We start from the raw sequence: 21,930 nt of genomic DNA, 5'->3' as shown, positions 1-21,930 counted from the left end.
CACAGCTTTTTTATCCACTCATCTACTGATGGGCATTTGGGCGGTTTCCAGATCTTAGCTATTGTAAATTGCACTGCTGTGAACATAAGGGTGCATAAGTTCTTTGTGATTGGTGTTTCGGGTTCCTTAGGATATATTCCTAGAAGTGGGATCACTGGGTCAAATGGCAGGTCAATTTTTAATCTTTTGAGGAACCTCCATACTGCTTTCCATAGTGGCTGCACCAGTCTGCATTTCCACCAGCAGTGTGCTAGGGTGCCCTTTTCTTCACAACCTCGCCAGCACTTGTAGTTTGTTGATTTGTTGATGGAGCCATTCTGACAGGTGTGAAGTGATACCTCATTGTGGTTTTAATTTCCATCTCTCTGATGATTAGCAAAATTGGGTATTTTTTCATCTGTCTCTTAGCCATTTGTATGTCCTCTTTGGAGAAGTTTCTACTTAGGTCCTTTGCCCATTTTTTAATTGGATTGTTTGTATTCCTTTGGTTAAGTTGTATGAGTTCCTTATATATTTTGGATATTATCCCTTTATCCGATGTGTCGTTGGCAAATATGTTCTCCCATACAGTGGGCTCCCTTTTCGTTTTGTTGATGGTTTCTTTTGCTGTGCAGAAGCTTTTTATTTTGATGCAGTCCCATCTGTTTATTTTCTCCTTAGTTTCTCAGCAAACATATTGCTATGAGAGATGTCTGAGATTTTGCTGCCTATGTTTTCCTCTAAGATTTTTATGGTTTCATGTCTTACATTTAAGTGTTTTATCCATTTTGAATTTACTTTTGTGTATGGTGTAAGTTGGTGGTCAGGTCTCACTTTTTTGCATGTATCTGTCCAATTTTCCCAAGACCATTTATTGAAAAGACTGTCTTTACTTCATTTGGACATTCTTGCCTCCTTGGTCAAATATTAATTGACCATAATTGCATGGGTCAATTTCTGAGTTCTCTGTTCTGTTCCACTGATAGATATGTCTGTTCTTGTGCCAGACATTTTAAAAGTGGATATGTTACATTTTAAAAGTTACATTTTAAAAGTGGATATTTTGTGGTTTTAAGTCCATATGTTATGGCAGTAAGAGAAATACACTTTTAAAAAGTATTTTTATCTTACTGAAATTCTCAGACTGTGCTTTGGTCTTCTCCACTAAACTATAAGCTCCTGTAAGTAGGAACCGTGATCTATTCCTCACTGTAGGCCAGCACCCAGCTCAGTGCGTGGGTATTTTAAAGTAAACTTCCACCAGTACATAGAACCAAAGATCGAACCTCTGAGGTAGGGGTTAAGGGGGTGCGGGGGTGGGAGGAGCAGACTAGGGACCAGGGCCTGTTTTAATAGATCTGAGGGGTTGTGGTTCTCCACTTAAGCTGATGGCTCAAGACTTGCTTTGGTGTGGTTGACAGTTTCGCTTTGCCAGCAGAAGTTTGTCACTTTAAGATGAAAACCAGGAAGTTCCCAGTGGGTGTGGGGACGACGGAGATAGAAGGCCTAGCTCCAGAGAATGTTCCAGAGTGCGGCTGAAAGACACAAAAGTGGCAGGATTCCTTTTTTTCTGCCCAAAGCGGGTTCCGCCCACCTATACTTCTCCGAGGCCGAGCGTTGGCTGAAAGAGTCGCCCCGCCACAGCCCCGCCCCATCGGCTGTTGCTGTGATTAGCACTTTGTTGCTTTACCGGTCTTCGGGAGCAGTCAGAAGCGCAGAGCAGTTTAGGGATTGCAGCTGACAGATCAGACGGCAGCCGGGTGCTGTAGGAAAGGTCGTGAGATCGGGTCTGACAGCAGAGTCTCAGCTCTGGGCCTCAGCTTGGAGGCACAGGGCTCCCCTCTCCCTCGCGTGCAGTGAGTCCATATAGCTAAGAAGAAACCAGAATCTGGCCTCCCCAAAGACACCTGTTGCAGGATTTCTTTGGATGTGTCAGCCAAGGTCTTTTCTTGAAAGGTGTCAACTGATATGTGCTTTCTGTCTTTTATCATCCATTCTTTAGGACAGATTGGGTAGACCTAGCCCTGTGAAGATCTGGAAACCATGACCAACAAAAGAATTGCCGTGATTGGAGGAGGTGTGAGCGGGCTGACCTCTATCAAGTGCTGCCTAGATGAAGGCTTGGAGCCTGTCTGCTTTGAAAGGACTGATGACATCGGAGGGCTCTGGAGGTTCCAGGTAAATCTCCTGGTTAATACTACTTTTGGAACCCTCACTGTAAGTAGGTGCATGAGACATTATATATCAGATACTTTATCTTGTGTCAGGAAATATGATGGACTTGACAGTGATTAAAGCTGCTAGAATTTGGCCTGCTGACCTCTTCTTAGCAGCCATCACGTCTGTATAGGTCCCTCTTTCCCTAGGCGGACAGCAGAATGGAATACAGGTATCATTTGTTTTTCCTTTATTGGTGTCCAGGAAAATAGAGCAGAGATCATTTTCATTATTGAGTTTTGCTGCTATCCAGAAGAGGGTTACACTTGGTGGTGTGAGGCAGAAACAAAATAACAAACAGAAACTGTAAAGTAGTTAGAAAACTTAGAGTGTTTGCTCCTGGTCCAAATTAATAGGTAAGTGCCATAGATTACCTGCTTACAACTCCTTCCAGGGATTCCCTCTTTAATCTTATCTGCCACCTTCTTTCCTTTGAGCTTTTACATCACTTGAGAAATCAACTCAGTAGTTCAAAGCCCTGTCTGCAAAAGAAGGCAGAGGACACCTGCAACTGGATTTTCTTGACTTTGCAAATACTCAGTTTCAAAGTCAAGTTGCTTTAATATGCATACCCAGCCCCTTAACTTGTTCATAACAGTTAAGGTATCACCTACGTAAATGATTGATAGTTAAGGTTATTATAAGCCAAAGAGTATTAACCTCCTTTCCTGATATCAAAGTGACATGCACTGGTTTTGCTTTTAAACTCACTTTCTAAACCAGTGAATGGTATTGGGGTATCCAAATATGTTTCATATTTTCTGTAAACTAACAGTGTTGACCAGCTACTTAAAAGTGGCTTCATAGCATTCCTTAGTTGAAGAGCAGAACAGTCCTTTTGCATCTTGGCTCTCTCTTTGGGGACTAACTCTATTTAACAACAGTCCTTATTTAGTTAATGGGTAGATACCCCGTAGCAAACCAGCCCCCACCTCTGTCATAATCAGTCTTGGGCGTGGGCTGAAAAGGCTGTTAATTAGTATTTAGTAATCAACAGAAAATTCTATTTTTGAAATCCAGCCACAGCTTAATGTAGAGGTTGACAGCAGTCTTGATTCAAATCCTGTGTCTGCATCATTCAGCAGTGTGATATTGGAGAAAATCAGTAAACCTCTCTGTACCTCTATTTCTTCATCTTTAAGAAGGAAGTAGTAATAGTACACATGTCATAGAGTTATTGTGGGGATTAAGTGCATGAATAATTGTGTCTTTCATTAATAATATATGACACGGTGCCAGTTGCACAGTAAGTGCTACATGTCGGTTATTACCGAGTAGGCCTGGAGTGGGTTCCACACAACCTTACCAGGTTGAGCAGCTACTGGCCAGGTGTGAAATCACCATCCCAGGGTCCATCGTCCAGCCTGATTATCAGGCGCCTGACTTTTCGCTCCAAAGTGGTTTAACCTATTCTCTGTTAAAGACCTAAGTTGGAGATTTTTCTGATTATACTCTTGGTAAAATTTCAAGACTTTATCAACTACGTCCTTGAAAATAAACAAGCTCTATTTCTTCATAACTCTCTGACTTATGTTCAGACCACATCTGCGTCTATTGTATGTCATACAGAGGTATATGTCAGAAATATCTATTCTTTTCTGACAGGTCCCAGGGGTTCAGTATCTATTCTTTTTTCTTTTTTTAATATATCTTTATTGATTTCAGAGAGAGGAAGTGAAAGAGAGAGAGAGATAGAAACATCAATGACGAGAGAGTCATTGATCAGCTGCCTCCTACACGCCCCCAACTGGGAATCGAGCCCGCAACCCAGGCATGTGCCCTGACTGGGAATCAAACCTTGATCTCTAGGATCGTAGGTCGATGCTCAACCTCTGAGCCTTGCGGGCCAGGCTTCAATGTGTACTTTTTCTTCTCAAATACCATCACTTGCATTTTCTTATCTCTATTCCTCTTTCTCTATTCCATCTGCCAAACAGGAGTAGAGTTGACCGCTTGCTTCCTTCTTGTTATTGCTGAAACTTTACAGTAATAATAATCCCTCCTTACCCACTGCCAATACATTTAAGGATCCCCAGTGGTGCCTGAAACCATGGATAGTACGAAGCCCTATATATATTATGTTTTTTCCTATACATATATACCTATGATAAAATTCAATTTATAAATTAGGCACAGAAGAGATTAACAACTATAACTAAGAATAAAGTAGAACAATTATACTGTAAAAAAATTATACAAATGTGGTCCCTCTTTCAAAATACCTTATTGTATTGTACTTAACTTTACACATAAAAAAAAATCACTTTACGGCTTCTCTTTGACATATTGGAATTGCCAACATCACTACTCTTGCACGTTGGGGCCATTAATAAGAAAAATAGGGTTCCTTGAACACAAGCACTGTGATACTGCTGACAGTCCATCTGACAACCAGGACGGCTACAAGTGATAACTTGCAGGGAACATAAACAACATGGATATGCTAGAATAGGGGATGATTCATGCCATGGGCATGTCAGAGGACAGAATGAGATTTCATCATGCTACTCAGAACGACCCAAAATTTAAAACGTAGAAATTGTTTATTTCTGGAATTTACTATTTAATATTTTCAGACTGCAGTTGACCTTGAATAACTAAAACCACAGAAAGCAGGTAAGGGGGAACTACTATATATACAAATTCTCAAAATATTAATTTCAATCTATTCTTGATCTCGTCACTAATGTTAGGTAAGTAAGACTGATGGTGGGAAAGTACATTCTACTAACTTACACTTTCTCCAGCATAAGGTCCAATTTCATCCCATTTTTGCTAACACTGAGTAATCTTTTAAATTAGTAAAAATGAGGTAAAATGGGGATATATACTGGAAGAATCTAAGTTGGTACAATGATTCCTGAAGAGCAAGCTCCTAAGTATATGAAAACCCTTGAAACTTACCTTGGCTTTGAAATATATAAAATAGTTAAGACCATTATTCAAACGGGCAGTTCTCACTTGGAATTTCAGGTCATTGCAATCAGCTCGCAACTGAGACTGAACATCTGCTATGGTTTCTTTGCTCACATGTTTAGAACTTCATGTGGGATAACTAGAATTTCTGGGAGCTGACTGCATAGCTATCTCATACATTCTGTTCATGTAATTAGCTTGGGCTTCCTCACAGTGTGGTAGTCTCAGAGTAGTTGGACTTTCTGCATGGCTGCTAACTTCCACAAGAGCAAGCTTTCTAAGAGACCTAGAAACACAAGACCGTTCTTGTGGCTGCCAGGCTACTTAGGACAGTTTTGGAAGCCATTCGGTATCATTCCAACTGCATGTTGTTGGCCACAAGCAAGTCACAAAGACAGCTCAGATTCAAGGGGAAGAGACTACATAAGGGAGCAAATACTGGGAGATGTGTGTGTGTGTGTGGGGGGGTAACATTTTTTAAAATGGCATTTCTTTCAGAAAGCTTTTTGAAGTGTTTATTGGCTGTTTATAAACCATGAAGTTCATTCACAAGTGGCTTTGAATGCTTCTTATTTCCTGCAGGCAAATCCTGAAGAAGGAAGAGCCAGTATTTACAAATCAGTGATCATCAACACTTCTAAGGAGATGATGTGCTTCAGTGACTATCCCATCCCAGAGCATTTTCCTAACTTCATGCACAACTCCCAGGTCCTGGAGTATTTCAGGATGTATGCCAAAGAATTTGACCTTCTAAAGTATATCCGACTGAAGGTAGGGAATTTTGTGGGTATCTTTGTGTTTGAAGTTGTTTGTCAAATAAATGAATAATGTGACTTCATTTACCAGTGCTTACGTGTAAATACTGGTTTGATAGAACATGTATCTATCCTTTCTAGACAGAGACTTCACTCTTTGTCTTGTCTGTTCCTAAAATTCACAGAAAAGCTCCTCTTTTATATGTTTTTGACTACAGCTCCAGGAAGCCACCTGCCAGAATGTTTTCATTGCCTTCATTTTATAGTATTTGATTGCAATGAAACAAATGAAGGGGAATGTCTTCCCAGTGAGAGAGGGGAACTGACAGGTATGGGAACTTTAAAACCCTCCGGTTCCACAACTTGTCCACTAGTGCTTAGCCCTTTCATGCTTTCTGAAGTATTTTCCAATGCATTATTTTATGTGATCACAACAACCCAGGGAAGCAGTTATTGGGAAGTTGCTGAGAAAGCAATGAAGTTAACTAGTAAAGAGGGAAGAACACTGAATTGGGCAACAAAAACTTGAATTCTAGTCTGTTCTCTTACTAATCAACTTGTGACCTCAGACAAGTAAGTTGCTCAACTTCCACGTGTCTTCATTTTCTTTTCTGTAAAACAAGATGATTGTACTAGATCACTTACTTAAATGATTTCTTCCTGCTGTAAAGCCTTCCATACTTTTCTATCATTTTTAGCCATGGCCATAAAAGAGTATTTTCGGTGATGGAAAAAAAGTCTTAGGACCTACTCTCTTAACAACTTTCAAATATACCATACAGCATTGTTAGCTATAGTTACATGAAGTACATTACATCCCCAGTACTTATTTATCTTATAACTGGAAATGCGTACCTTTGGACCACCTTGATTCAATTCCCCTACACCCACTGTCCTTCTACTTCCTGATCGTTCTGCTAAATCATGCCTTTTTCTGTTTAACAACAATAATAAAACATTAATATCCGGTGACAACTTCCAAAGCAAATCATTTCCAGCCCAGTAGTACTTTTCACTTCTGTAAACACTTATCGAACAAGTTTGTTACCATTCTAAGTAGTGACGATGCAAAGACAAAAACAGAACAAAACAAAACGCAGTGATTTCATAATCTAGTTAAGATATAGAAAAAAGGAAGTGTAGTTTATTATAAATATAAGTAATAAAAATTTTTAAATGTTAACCTTAGACAAAAAGTCAGCCAGCTATTTCTCCAGCAAAATGGGTTTATTCAGGTACAACAAAGACTTGCAATCCGGAACATGCGGCCATGTGGGCCACATGCAAGTCTGCTAAAACAAAGGAGCAGGAGCTCTTCTATAGAGCAGCGGAAGAAGTTGCGAGGGTGGTTACAAGGAGTTCTCCATGTTATGCTTCGTGAATGACATAGGGCACTGCATTTAAATGAGGTTTCTGTTTACTTTTTTTTTTTATAAGCATTAGAGAGTGATAAATGTTATAGAGATCTATATATTGCAGCTCAGAGGAGGGATGCTTAACCCATCTGGGCATGAGGCATCAGGCACCAGGGAAATTCTCCTAGAGGAGAAAATATCTAAAGTCAAGGTTGAAGGGTGAGCAGGAATCAGGCAAATGAAGAAGGTATAAAAGGGTGATCCAGACAGAGGCACCGGCCTGTATAAAAGCAAGGACTATAAATCATGCAGGACGGCTAGAGTATAAAGGTGTTGTGTTTCTATTAGTCCACTGAGATATTATGGCCACAGAACCTGGAAGCACGTAGGAACGCTTTTTTTAAAAATATATATTTTTATTGATTTCAGAGGAAGGGAGAGGGGGAGAGAGAGAAACATCAGTAATGAGACAGAGTCATTGATTGGCTGCCTCCTGCATGCCCCCTGCTGGGGATCGAGCCTGCAACCCAGGCATGTGCCCTGACCGGGAATCCAACCTTGATCTTCTGGATCACTGGTCGATGCTCAACTGCTGAGCTTCGCCAGCTGGCCCGAACACATTCTTAATGTTTCCTTAAGCTGGGTAGAGTAACCCATTTTATATATTATTTTTTAAAACAAAAAATTATACCATTGACTATCCCATCTCACAACTACTTTTATAGTTATTTGTGAGTTAGGTGTTTGTGGGAGCCAAAGGGAGTTTCATTTAGAGAAAATTTTTTTATGTAAACAAGCTACTGAAATTTTTTTTTACTCTACTAGGAATGGGAGCTCTATAGCTCAGTCACATGTTTAAGGCTAGACAATGAGAATAGGACTAGGTGGTAAGAAGACATCAGAGGGTCTCAGGATGTTTGGGGGTCAGGGGAGGAGTAGGCATTTAGTGCATAGAGTATCTTAGAAGCCCAGGAGAAGCCCAGGCTTTATTCAAGGGTCGCATTGTCTTAGGATAGTGATTTTCAACCTTTTTCATCTCATGGCACATATAAAATAATTACTAAAATTCTGCGGCACATCAAAAAATATATTTTTTGCCAATCTGACCAAAAAAAAGGTATAATCTTGATTCATTCACACCGGCCAGCTATTCTTGTGTTGGCTGTTGCCATTTTTTTAGTTGACAGCCTAAGGGAAGAGAGGTCAGCACCCCTCACTAAATAGTCAGGTATTGTATGTTTTAAAAATTCTTGTGGCACACCAGTTGAAAATCGCTGACTTAGGGCATGTTCCAAGAGAACTAGTAATGTGCCCTTTTCTGGAAGCAGAGAAGACTGCATCATTAGCTTACTAACTCTATTTTATTTAGCCGGTCTCATGGAAGTTTTCTCACTCTGATCACATCTCACAAAAATGTTCTTACTTGTGGAGTATGGAAATCAGATGTTCCTGCATGAGCTCTCTTGTGTGAGATCAGCCCTTTGTGTCACACTCTGCAAGGAGAGTCACGTCAGGTAACATGTCCACTGTAGCGGCTGTGGTTACCATCGCCTGTAGCTGTCACTCTCTTTTTCAGACTACTGTGTGCAGTGTGAAAAAGCGGCCTGATTTCTCCACTTCAGGCCAATGGGAGGTAGTCACAGAATCCGAAGGGAAAAAGGAAGTGGGTGTCTTTGATGGAGTCATGGTTTGCACCGGCCATCATACCAATGCTCACTTGCCCTTGCAAAGCTTCCCTGGTGAGTATCCTACCAGGAAGAAAGACCCTCAAACCATACCTGTGACCTGACCCCTGAGGAATGGGGGAATTTCAGTCTTAGTCATTTTTACCTTGGGATGAAATAAGGCTTATCCTAATTCTGCATGTTCTCCTGAAAGATGCTGGGAGGTAGACATATGGTAATTTTGGAGACTAGAGGAAAGTTAGAGAGCTCTATATTTAGTTTCAAAATGACTTTAGTTTTTCTAAGGATCAAAAGGAAAAACATGGAGTTGATATGCATTAGGTTGAGTAAGGATTTTCAGCAATCAAGGAAACAAATGGAGTTTATAAGGAAGAAATTAAAGCTTAAGGAAAGAATTTATTACAGTTCTGGGTCTGGACTTTTAGGCACAAGAGCAGTCTATGTATATTCTAGAGTTTATAAAAATATATGCTCCAATTGAAATGGGAGTAGGTATTTAAAGAGGATGAGAGACAAAAGAGAATGGAGATTTCCTGAAGCCATTTGTATATCTGAGTCTACAAGTCCAAAATACAAACAGATCCTGAGTGAAGTGGACTGTTTATGATAAGGGAGTCTCAAGGTTCTGCCCTGAGGCTATGGGGGGAAATAGGCAAAAATATTCAGAAAGGTAAGTGCAGCTGAGTAAAAGGAGAGCATATGGAGAGTATATTTTAAACTCTACACACTGCAAAAAAAAAAAATTGTCAAATGATATCAGATAAACACTTGATAATTATGTTTCCCTCTCTTGCAGGAATTGAGAGGTTCAAAGGACAGTACTTCCATAGTCGAGATTATAAGAATCCAGAGAGTTTCACTGGAAAGAGAGTCATTGTAATTGGCATTGGGAATTCTGGAGGAGATCTGGCTGTGGAGATTAGCCACACAGCCAAGCAGGTTTGAATCAACAATTATTTACTTTGCTTTACCAAGAAAGCTGCAGGTGGACTCAAAAGAGAGTATGGATACCTGCCCAGAGTTCATCAGTGCCGATGGCAAATGTAGGGCTTGGTTTCATTGGCAACGTTATGATGGATGATATGATGGAGCCAAGGTTGCTAGTTAAATTCCCATCATTCGATTGGCCTCACACTAAGGAATTAGGTCATGACCACAGCTGTGCTCATAATCCCAATCAGATGTCTCCAGAGTGGGCCTCTAGCTTTCAGGAAGACCAAATAATTGATGGGAGAGCTTGTCAGAAAGCAGCACTCAGAAGTGGTCCTGGCCAGCAGAAGTTCCATGCTCTTATGTGAAGAAAGCACACTGGGTCATTGAAAGCTTTTCACTCATAGGATGGTGGGAGAATTTTCCTCTTGCCTCCACAGCTGGAAAAAAGAAGCAGTCTAATCTTTCTAAAGATGACATGCTTACCAGTATGCAAGTGTCCACACTGAGGCATCTGTGGGCACCAGCCTTTTCATTTCAGTTAGGTAACACAGAATGTTTTCTCTAAAGTAATTTTTATGTCCTTGAGGTTTTTTGGTTTTGTATCATAGATTTTGAACTGAAAAGAAAAGGTCTTCATTATAAATTCCTAGGAAAAAACATGTCATTTTAATATTTTGTTATTCATGTCTTTATTGAATCATAACTGTTGACAACAGTTAAATATCTGGTTGTTCTTTGGTAACTTTAATTAAGCTGTGCTTCTCCACAAATGTGTTTTAAATTACTATTTTTTTAAAATAGAAGTTTAATGCCACAACTTTGTTAAATGACCTCTACTCAGAAACTCTGTTCAATAACAGTTCTCAGTCATATCTCCGTCTATCACCACAAAAGCGATTTCAGATGCTCCATGAATTAATTCAACAAGCATTTATCAGGAAATAGCTATAGAAACAAGAAAGAGGAAAAATGTGTGTGGGTGTTATGATAAAAAGAATGTGCAAGGTATGTTGTGGGGACCCAAGGCTTGAGCCTTCTTTAATATCATTGGCTTGTCAGGTGGTCAGTTAGAAGGGAGCTAGGCCTTCCATGCACTGCGGAATCGTAGATTGCCAAAGAACAAAGCGTCCAAGACGGGGTGGATATAGGTAGCCGTGTCTGACAGAGTCTGGGAAAACACATAGCAAAACGATGTCTGCCTAGCAGGGACAGCACTGTCACGCCACTAAAGCAAGCTGAAGAAACTCAATTGCTGGGTTCTGACTTTTTGCTTTACATGTTAAATTGTACTTATGAGAAGTGGTTTGTAAATCAAACATTTTAAATGAACCTATAAATTTCGGTGTATCAAGGACATCTTGCTATAGGAATTCTTATGTTATAATGCTTTTGTGAAGAGAAAACATTCCTTTCTTGTACAACAATCTTCCTTACATTTGTTTCTTATAAATCCAAATTTGTAAATATGCTGTTTGCTTAAAAGAAGGCATAGATGGAAAATTGAAATGAGTACAATGATAGCCATTAAGCATTTATTGAGTAGTTACTATATGCCACACCCTTTACAAAAACACTATTTCTCACAACAACCTTGTGCTATATGTATTATTGTCACTGTTTTATACACTGGAAACCTTTTAATTGAGGCTCTGAGCATTTACATTACTCATATACTTATATAACAAAAGTTACATAGACTGCACACAAAACTATTTGATTCCTAAGACCATGCTTGCTCTTTCCATTGTGACATGTAAAAGTGCTTAATTGTGACAGCGCTAAATTAAGGTCACTGTTGGTGAGAATATATGTGTGAAGAGAATATATGTGTGTGATAATACATGATTATCCCTAAATGTAGACACGTTACCGTTTTACTTACAGCTAAGACAAAAGACCATAAAGCAAGGCACTTACATACTTTACAACTTGAAACTGTCTCTAGAGAATTTTGTAATGTAGAGAAAGTGATACTTTTGCCAGGGAATTCAATAGCAAACTTTTAGCAGCTCTGACCATGGACTTTAGCCGTCAGAGCACATAAAGAGACTGAACAGCTTCTTGTTATTCTACTAGCAATCTTCAGTTTTTCCATGAAATAATCAATGAAACACTTTCTAAGTACAGACTTTGGCGTCAGTAAGACCTGCGCTGGAAATTCAGCTCTGCCACTTACTAGCTGTATGATCTGAGGCAAGTTAGGCGTCTTCTCCATGCCTCTCACCCATAAAATGGGGACAGTACCTACCTCAAGAGGTGGTTGTACTGGTTAAATAAGATATAGATAAAGGACCTAGCATAGTGACTTACAGTTCACAATTCTCAATAAATGGAAGTGATGATGATCATGAGTTGAGTAGACTAAAAGATGTGTAGGCTACACCTTCCAACCTGGAGAAAACAGTTGAAGGGACAGAAAATAAGTGTTTAACTTCACACATATATTCTCACCAATGGTGACCTCAAATGCTATCCTAATTAAACACTTTGACACAGTTGAAAGAAAAAAAAAAGTTAAACATCAATATAAGTATAAATAAGGGGTTTTTTTGTAATAATGCAACCAATGTCAAAGGCAAAAGAGACTGAGGGTTTTGAATTAAAAGATCTCCAAGTTGCTTTCAGCTTTACTGTTCCATGGTTTTAAATGAGTAGAACAGGTGGTAAGTGCTAGATAGTTCAGAGGATGGAGAGAAAATTGTCAGCCAGAACAGTCAGCAATGTCTTCATGGACGAGGCAGGCTTGATCTGGATCTTAAAAATGAATAGGCTTGCCCTGGCCGGCGATCTCAGTGGTTAGAGCATCGCCCTGCACGCCAAAGGGCCGAGGGTTCAGTTCAGGTCAAGGGCATGTACCTGGGTTGCAGGTCCGCTCCCCGTTCCCAGTGGGGGTGCACGTGGGAGGCAACCAATCGATGTGTCTCTGTCTCCCCTCATTTCCACTCTATCTAAAAATCAATGGGAAATCAGGTGAGGATTGAAAAACAAAAACAAGTGAATAGGCTTTGGAGAAGGAAGAGGCTAGGCGCTTTTCAGGGAGGCGTAATGACATTAGACAGACATATGGTGGTGAAAAGCAAGACGTATTCGTGGTCAGTGAATGCGCCAATTTAATTATAAGTTAGTGTCTGAGAAGGAAAATAGCAGGAAATAAAAAAAGATTGTGCAGGCACTGAAAAGCCAGATGAATGAGTTTAAACTTACTCTTGAAGAAAGCTGGGTACTTTTAAGGGATTATGAACCAGAGAATGGTAAAAGCAAACCATTTCCCCCGCCCCAGGTTTTCCTCAGCACCAGGAGAGGGGCTTGGATCTTGAATCGTGTAGGAGACTATGGATATCCTTTTGATGCGATGTTCTTTTCTCGACTTAAACGTTTTTTGATGAAGATTTGTGGTCCATCATTAGTAAACATGTATTTGGAAAAAAGGATGAACCAAAGGTTTAGCCACGAAATGTATGGCCTAAAGCCTAAACACAGGTATGTTCAGGATGGGCTTGGGGCGGTTATAGCCAAAGCACAAAAATAAGGACTGTTCACATAGGCTAATAGTAGAGCTACCTCTACACATTAAAAAAAATCCAGAGTCTAAGATCAGATGTCTCCCTTGCTCCCACAGAAGCCCAAGATCTGCTGATCTGTACTCTTTGATCTATGATTCTCCTTGGCAAAGAATAACCATCTGATCATTTCCCTAGGTACTAGTTCTGTTTACATGACGTCCAACAACAACCTGGTAGTAGAGGGCAGTGCATCATTCATTCATTCAATTATCCAACAAACATTGAGGACCTCTTACGAGCCAAGCGTTACACTGGGCATGAGCATACAGAGACTAAAGACCTCATAGTAGTAGCAATACAAATAATAAAACCTTACCTTTTTGAGGACTTAATGTGAGACAAGCACAGTACTAAATGAGTTACATGCATTATCTCATTTAACCCTCACACAGCCCTATAGATTGGTGTTTTCCCTCCACTTTATAGATATAACAATTGACACTTAGAGAAACTAATTATCCCAAGAGCACATCAGAAATAAATGGGAGATCCAAGAAGAGGATTTTACCTTAAATACTCTAATGAAAAGACAGACAATAGAATAAAATGAATGCATGGCATGCCATGCGAGCATAAAGGATGGGAGTCCTCACATAGCCAAGGAAGGAAACTGAAAGCATTTGTAGAGGCTGATTTTAAATACTTTTTCCCTCCAACTTTTTATTTTTTAAATGTTCAGATTTACTTGATGCAAAATATAAGTATAATGAGCACCCATAAACCCTTCACTTAGATTCCAAAATTTGCTTTCTCTCTCTCCCTCTCTCTAAAGATAGATCCATTCATGTATATCATACATACTACATACATACATTCACACATACATATTTTTTTCTGAATCATTTAAAAAGTAAGTTGCAATCATTAATGCACTTTACCCTAAATTACTCAGAATATATTGCCTGAGAAAAAGGGCATTCTCCTACTTAAACACAATACAATTATCACACTTGGGCAATTTAACATTGATAAAATACCATTATCTAATATATTTAATTTTACCAACTTGCCCCAATAACATATATACAGCTTTTTTATTTTTAAATCCAAGATTCTGTCAAGTATTACACCATTGCATTTAGCTGCCATGTCTCTCCTTTTTTAATCCTCCTTTTTAAAAAAAAAATCAGGCCAGTTGTTTTGCAGAAAGTCTGTATTTGCTTGAGAAACCATACATGCACTCTCCAAATAAAAGTATTCTTCCTTCATGTCTCCAACTTCTTTCATTTTAGTGCCATCCAGGGTCCAACTTCTGCTCTGTGATCCTGATCTGTGCCAATATACATTAAACCATTTCCAAATGTCATGGATAGACCACGAGGGAGACCACTGGCATATTGTTTAACCATCTCCATCAAAGTAGAATTTTACTTACGTGATACTGATTTCTCTCTCCCTCCCAGCCCCCATGATTGCTCTCATTTCTCCTTCTTCTTGGTCTTTATCTCCACTCACAGACCTCTGAGTCAGCATCCAACAATCAATGATGACCTGCCAAATCGTATAATTTCTGGCTTGGTGAAGGTGAAAGGAAATGTGAAGGAATTCACAGAGACAGCTGCCATATTTGAAGATGGCTCCAGGGAGGATGACATTGATGCTGTTATCTTTGCCACAGGCTATACCTTTGCTTTTCCTTTCCTTGAAGATTCTATAAAAGTAGTAAAAAACAAGGTATCCCTGTATAAAAGGGTCTTCCCTCCTAACCTGGAAAAGCCAACTCTTGCAATCATAGGCTTGATCCAGCCCTTGGGTGCCATTATGCCCATTTCAGAGCTCCAAGGACGCTGGGCCACTCAAGTATTTAAAGGTAGGTAACCATGCAAGTTGACTACTCAATTACTTGGTAGTATCTTTATGTTTATGGCTTGCTTTTTAGTTTTTTCTCTATTTTTTTATCAAAAATTTTAATGTTGACATAATTACAGGTGTCCCCCTTATCCCCCACCCTTTCCCACCTTCACTCACCCTCACCGTCCCTTTCCTTAGCCTTCACCAAAATAGAGTTTGTGTACATAGGGTATGCGTACATATTCTTTAGCTAATCCCTTCACCTTCTTTATCGTGTCACCCACACTCCCCTACCCTCAGGCACTGGCCAGTCTGTCCCATGTATCCATGCTTCTGGTTCCATTTTGTTTGTCACTTTATTTTGTTCATTAGATTCCAGAATTTTATGGAGTAACACCTTATGGCTGGGTGTGGCTAAAATGACCCTCTAAATCTGGGCAAAAAGCTAATCGTTTTAGCTTAGAGTTGTTTATGTTGACTTAAATACTACTCTACCTTTCTCTAGCCAGTTCCTTGATGTTAAATTCATACTATTGCAACTGTTTGTTCATCAGTGTTTAAATGTATTTGTCAAGATTGGGTATTATGAGTTGCCCTTAGCTTTACTTCCATTCTGACCAAATAAAAAAGTTTAGAAGATGAGGCTTATCTTCCATAGGACTTTAGGCATGAAACGGGATTGAAAATTATGTTTTACTTCCTTCTCCCTGTGGTATTAAACTTCTTTGTGATTAAGAGTACAGCTGTGGGTATGTTCCCCCTGCTCTTTTTCTTTGTACTTCACTTTCCATATACCTTAAGGCCATTTATCATTTCCTTGTGTCCATATTTCCTTTCCCAAGTGAAAGACTAAGGTAGGGAGGAAGTAGTTATTGGTTGGAAGGCAGAGTTAAGAGAAATATCTTCCAAAGACAAAGTGGGATAGAGAAAGCTACTGATGTTAATTAATATCATTATATTATGGTGGTGGTAGGATAAGGTGATCAGGTGAAGGTGTAACCTCCTTGAGTACAGAAAACTATCTTGTATTTCTTTGAACTCTCCCTAACACAGTAATTGTTAATAGGATTATTGCTCCTACTGAGGTTGCTTTACACTTAAATTTTTGTTTTTTCTCTTTAGGGCTAAAGACATTGCCCTCACAAAGTGAAATGATAACAGACATAGCTAAGACTCGAGAGAAAATTGAAAAAAGGTGAGAAATTCTCTCAGGAAAGTATGCACTTACTTTTTCTACTTAATAAGAACAATATTGTACTATATTTATCTTCGTTGCATTAGTTCAAGGATTTAGATTGTATTTTGAAGGAAAAGGAAATAATATTTGTGACAATAAAATGAAGAAATAGTACCAAGTCGTTTAGATATGGATGGGAAAGAAGAGACAAACTTTAAAAAATCTTTAAAATCCTGTGTTTAGGACCTATAAGAAAAGTCAAGCCCAACCGGCGTGGCTCAGCGGTTGAGCATCGACCTATGATTCCGGAGATCGGGGTTGGATTCCCGGTCCCGGCACATGGCCCGACTGTGGGCTCAATCCCCAGCCCTGGGGATCATGCAGGAGGCAGCCGATCAGTGACTCCCCTTCATCACTGATGTTTCTCTCTCTCTCACCCTCTCCCTTCCTCTCTCTGAAATCAATAAAAATATAGTTTTAAAAAAGAAAAGTCAAGGAGGAAAAAACACATGGAGAGAAAAATCAAGCATATGGGTTTTGTAACAATTACTAGAAGTGCTAATAGAGCTGCCAGAGAAAGGAAGAGTGACAGTGAATTGAGCAGTAGATATGGTCCAATTCCAAATCTGCAGGTAGGTTTACAAATCTGCAGAGACCACTTTGTGGGCGGTCGTCATGTGAGAGCCCACTCAAGTCACAGTTGCTCATGGTATGAATAGTCTATGTGACTTGGAAGTGTAGTAGCATCAGCCAGCTGCCTAATGCTTGGGTGGATGGACACAGCAGTTTAGTGATCTGACTTTCAGAACTGAGCTTATTCACTGGTTTTTATTTGGGCAAAGTGGAAGTTGATGGTGGTGTGTTAAAGTCAGAGGCACAATCATTCCAGGCCTAAGGATGTGTTTCTTCAGCTGGTTTCATCAACCAGCATAACTCTTCCCTACCTAGAAGGAGGAGAAAGTTTTTATTTAACCCTGATACCCTTTCCAGGTCCTCTAGTCTCCTCTTTCCTTTCACTGCCAAACTTATGCAATAAATATTATGCATTATATGCTCTAAATTCTCACCCTTTCTCCCTCTGAAGGTCCCTGCATCGTCATTCCTGCTACTGCTCCCTTGAAGGTCACCCATGACCAACTTCATTTTCCTTCCTCTCTGAGTCTGACACTTTTAAACATCTCATCCTTCTTGGAGTGCTTTCTTTCCTTCTTTTTCTGGTACTAAAATATCCTATTTCAACTCTTCCCTTTACTTTGACTTATTTTTGTCTGGCCACCTGACTGAGCAGTCCCTAAGGATATAATGTACCCTTTATTGAGGGTCCACTATGTATATACACCAAATGATTTATATGTATGAGTTTCTTTACTTCTCATAACAACCCTACAAGGCAGGTACTAGTGAATCTCTTTGTGAAAGTTTCATGAATTCTATAGCCTGTGACCCAGTACTGTCAGATAAATGCATGTCTATAAACCCTTGAGCCAACCTAACATCCATAAGGGACAGCTCTCAAATTCTGTCCTGTCTTCTCTTCCTCTCTTCTAAAGTTTAGAATCTATCAGTTCCTGTGGAATTTCATTTCACCAGTTCTACCTCAAATTTATCTTTTATTATTTTTCCCTGTGCTTGTTTTGGATTCTTTTAATATGCGCATCTAATTTCAATTAATTTGACTTGGCTTTTTCTCTTCCTTTCTGGACCACTACTCTTTGTTTTATTTTTATTATAGGAAGTAAAACAAAGTTCTCAGTTAGCTCTCTAAATCTCACTCCTTCCACACTGGCATCATCATTACCACATTTCCCCTCTATAAAGCCCTTTTAGCTTTTCAAATCTGCACTTGGTGTAATCATTCCTATCTGGCTCCATTCAGAGGGTTAATTCCTCTGGTGGAGTAAGTCGTCCTCCCCGGTCCTCTCAACATTCTGAATTAACATTGGCCATTGGAAGTCGTGCTCTGTGGACCCCACTACCGCTGCCCTCATAAAACAAGGAGAGTCCCAAACTTGAGGATTTTCATGATAGGTTCTCTCTGATAAAATCGGAACCCTCTATATCTTGATCTGCTATACTTGCCTCTATATACACACCCTTGCTTTTCACAACATTCCTCCTTTACTATAGGTAATGTCTAGAGGTATTTTACACTCACATTGTATACTCACTCCTGCTTTATTCCTTCACTCTGCTATTCCCCTGACTTGTAGTACTTTCCTCCTTGTTCTCAGCTTATCTGTATCTTCCACATCCTTCAAGGACATATCATAGCTCTATTTTAATTACCTCTTCTACATTTCTATTTAGCAGGCTAAAACCACATGATTTGCCAAAAGTCCTATATTCTATGTTTCATGTGTATCTAGCTTATCTTTTCCAGTAATTATAAAATCCTTAAGGATAGAGACAATGTCTTATCTTTCTTCTCTATTTTCCATAGCTCCTAGACCAATACTGAGCCAATAACAGATACTTAGAAAGCACTGATTTAGTGACTGATCAACTAATTAAATTGTTGATAGGCCATGGCTTTTGTCTTCTCTGTTTCAGGTATGTGGAGAGCCAGCGCCATACCATTCAGGTAGACTATATAGATACCATGGAAGAGCTTGCTGACCTGGTGGGTGTCAGGCCCAATTTGCTGTCTCTGGCCTTCACTGACCCCAAGTTGGCATTACAGTTATTATTGGGTCCCTGTACTCCAATCCAGTATCGTCTACAGGGTCCTGGAAAATGGGATGGAGCTCGAAAAGCTATCCTTACCACAGACGACCGCATCAGGAAGCCTATGACGACGAGAGTAGTTGAGAGCAGGAATTCCATGACTTCAACAATAACAAAGGCCAGGTATATGCTGGCTGCTGTTATCTTTGCTATAATTATAACCTATTTTTAGCTGTTCCATTGTCATTGCTCCAGTTTTCTTTGAGGAGCTGGATCTACAGATGCCTTCAGAATCTGACAAGGTTGAACAACTCTTAGTTTCACATTACCGAGAAATCTGTTTTTTCCCCAAAGCATTCATCCTTTTTCATCTTTTCCCTATAATGAAATTCCAGCTTTTCATTCATATTGACTTATCTTCCTTCTCATGACCCAGCATGTTTTCCTTTTGGCAGTCCCTAGGCTAGTGAGCTCAGAGACTCTCTTAATCATCTTTTCATGTCCTTAGCAGAGTTCTTGACACATGATAGGTGCTTAATAAATGTTTGTTGTTATCACATATTATGGTGGGGAACATAAGTCAGTATCTGTATAAGAAATGGGTGACTGCATTTGTAACTCAGCTTCTGATAGGATTTGGTTCTCTATTAGAAACTCAATCTTCTATGTGCTTTTAATATTGTAATTAAGTGTATGTTTCCTGAGGGGTAAAAGAAATAATGGTCTTGTAACAGCTGTATATACCTAAGATATATACATAAACATTTTGTCTCACTAGCTATTCACGAGTGTATCTGATAGCTGGTCATTTTGATAAAGGTCTTTATTATCTCAATGAAGAAACTACTTTCAACTTTCTAGGCACATGGGCCATTCTAATAATCTAGCATTTGTCAGAAGGTTCAACTTGGTTGAAAAACTTGAGATTTTAAATTAGCTGTCCTATCTTTTTTTGAGCTCTTAGTTCTCATATTAGAATCCAACACGACTTTACCTTGGGAGGTGTGATCAGTAGCTGCCTACTGTTGTAGTGTGACCTACAAAGGTGATTTGGTTTTTCTCCCCCCACTCCTGCTTTCTCCCCTCCAATCCCTCTCACAGATAAAGTCTAAGTAGTAAGTATTTGAAGAGGTCATTTGTATTAAATTAGAATTGGTATTAACTAAATATAGGGACATTCAGAGAAAAGGGGGGTGGGGAGGTAGTAAAGAGTAATGGGGGTCAAATATATGGGTCAAATATATGGTGATGGGAGAAATCTGACTTTGGGCGGTGCGCACACAATGCAATATACAGATCATAGAATTGTGCACTTGAAACCTATATAATTTTATTAACTGATGTCACCCCAATAAAGTTAAAAAGAAAAGTATAAGATCATTCTACTTATAACAGTTCCCCTTATATCATACAGTGTAGTTCTGACAAACAGCAAATGAGACAAAAAGCAAGGACTCATCTTATTCCCAGGGCCACTGTTGATTCTGTTTTCTCATCTGTAGAAGTCTTTCTCTGTTTTTGTCCCACAGAGAAGTCAATGAAGAGTTATCCATCAGGCCCACTTAGTTTCATGAATTAAGGTACTATATATACTGGCCAGGTGTATGTCATAAATAGCTGTTGGGCAATAGATTTTGGGATCAATGCCTATTATTTGACAAAAGGATCAACCTGAAAAACCTAAAGGATAACGTAAGAAATTATCTTGCCCAATATAAATACACATAACAGAACCAGAAATGTGAGAACATTTGGACAATTTCTGCCCTTGGGCCTAATTTATCTTTGAAAATGCTTTTTGAGAATTAGACAACTGACAGCCAATATTCTTTAGTGTTTTTCCTTCCCTAATCCTTATGATGTTGAGGACTTGAAATCTATTAAAATGGATATAGTATCTTTTAATCTGCAGATAGTTCAAAAGTAAATTGAAGGCTGCTTGCTATTTTTTCACTCCTTTCTTTTAACATATAAATTTGCCTTTTTCAGCGGGTAAGTCTGTGAATTAACATTCCTTTAATAATACAATTCCTAATCATCAGCAATAAGTACCATAGTTTTCTTAATTTTTTTTTATTCTAAATTCACTGACTGTCTCATTACCCTTATAAAATAGAAGGTTACAAAAATATCATTTGTTACCTTCTAAACCAAGCTAAAAGTAAGATATGAATAGGAATTTGAACTCAAACCAATTCAATTACTACAAACCTGTAGTAGCTGATGAATATGTACTAATATTCATCAATTTATCATATCTTGCTTTTGTAATTACATTAAAAGGTTATATCATATTCCCAATTAGATTATACAATAGAATGCATCCATGTAGCCCAAAAAAGTATGGATGTGCGCAAAAAGCAAACTGATGGGGTGTGTCCAAGCCACACAGGAGCCAAATGAAGGTGGACCCAATGGTCAAAGATGTAACAATTTGAGCAGTAAATTACCTGGTACTGGATTATAACATAAGATGTAAAAAAATACCCATGAGTCTGTATTGATACTAATGATTGAATAAATTAGTAAGCGGGGAAGAATACACAAACCTCCCACACAGAATTCCAAATAGTTTACGTAGTCACTCTGCCTTAAGAGTGAAGTACATAGTGACTTCCTTCCAAAGAGAAAAGCATGGAGAGGGGGGAAAATACCTTTACAGAGGAGCAATCTGACAAGTAGGACCTCAGCTGGGTAATCAAGATGAAATCAACAGTGAAGTCACGTTGATAGTACGCACCCTTGATATGATGCGATGAGGATACTTTATCTCTGAGGTCTTCCTCCTAACCCATAACCCAGTCTAACCACGAGAAAAACATCAGACAAACGCAAGTCAGGAATGTTTTATAAAATATCACCGCAAAACTGTCAAGATCATAAAAGACAAGGGAA

General features: G+C 39.2%; 1 protein-coding gene across 6 annotated transcripts; it reads left to right on the top strand.

Moving 5' to 3' along the window:
• Positions 1-1,454: 1,454 nt before the first annotated feature.
• LOC308548629 (flavin-containing monooxygenase 5) lies at positions 1,455-20,155 on the top strand. Of its 6 annotated transcripts, none has more exons than XM_081120427.1 (10): positions 1,455-1,645; positions 1,982-2,157; positions 5,695-5,883; positions 8,799-8,961; positions 9,704-9,846; positions 13,121-13,320; positions 14,861-15,213; positions 16,317-16,389; positions 18,922-18,991; positions 19,094-20,155. In XM_081120427.1, the coding sequence occupies exons 2-10, from the start codon at positions 2,023-2,025 to the stop codon at positions 19,265-19,267; spliced, it is 1,500 nt and encodes a 499-aa protein (XP_080976553.1). In that variant the 5' UTR covers positions 1,455-1,645; positions 1,982-2,022; the 3' UTR covers positions 19,268-20,155. The 6 variants fall into 6 exon arrangements, with proteins under 6 accessions (XP_080976553.1, XP_080976550.1, XP_080976551.1 ...); XM_081120425.1 differs by having other exon boundaries at positions 1,458-1,753; XM_081120426.1 differs by lacking the exon at positions 1,455-1,645 and adding an exon at positions 1,674-1,835.
• The last annotated feature ends 1,775 nt before the right edge of the window (positions 20,156-21,930 follow it).

The sequence above is a fragment of the Miniopterus schreibersii genome (genome assembly GCF_964146895.1).
Source record: "Miniopterus schreibersii genome assembly, chromosome: 19".
In the NCBI taxonomy this organism is placed as follows: domain Eukaryota; kingdom Metazoa; phylum Chordata; class Mammalia; order Chiroptera; family Miniopteridae; genus Miniopterus; species Miniopterus schreibersii.
Note: the sequence above shows the minus strand (reverse complement) of the source record. Positions and strands in the feature narration are given on the sequence as shown.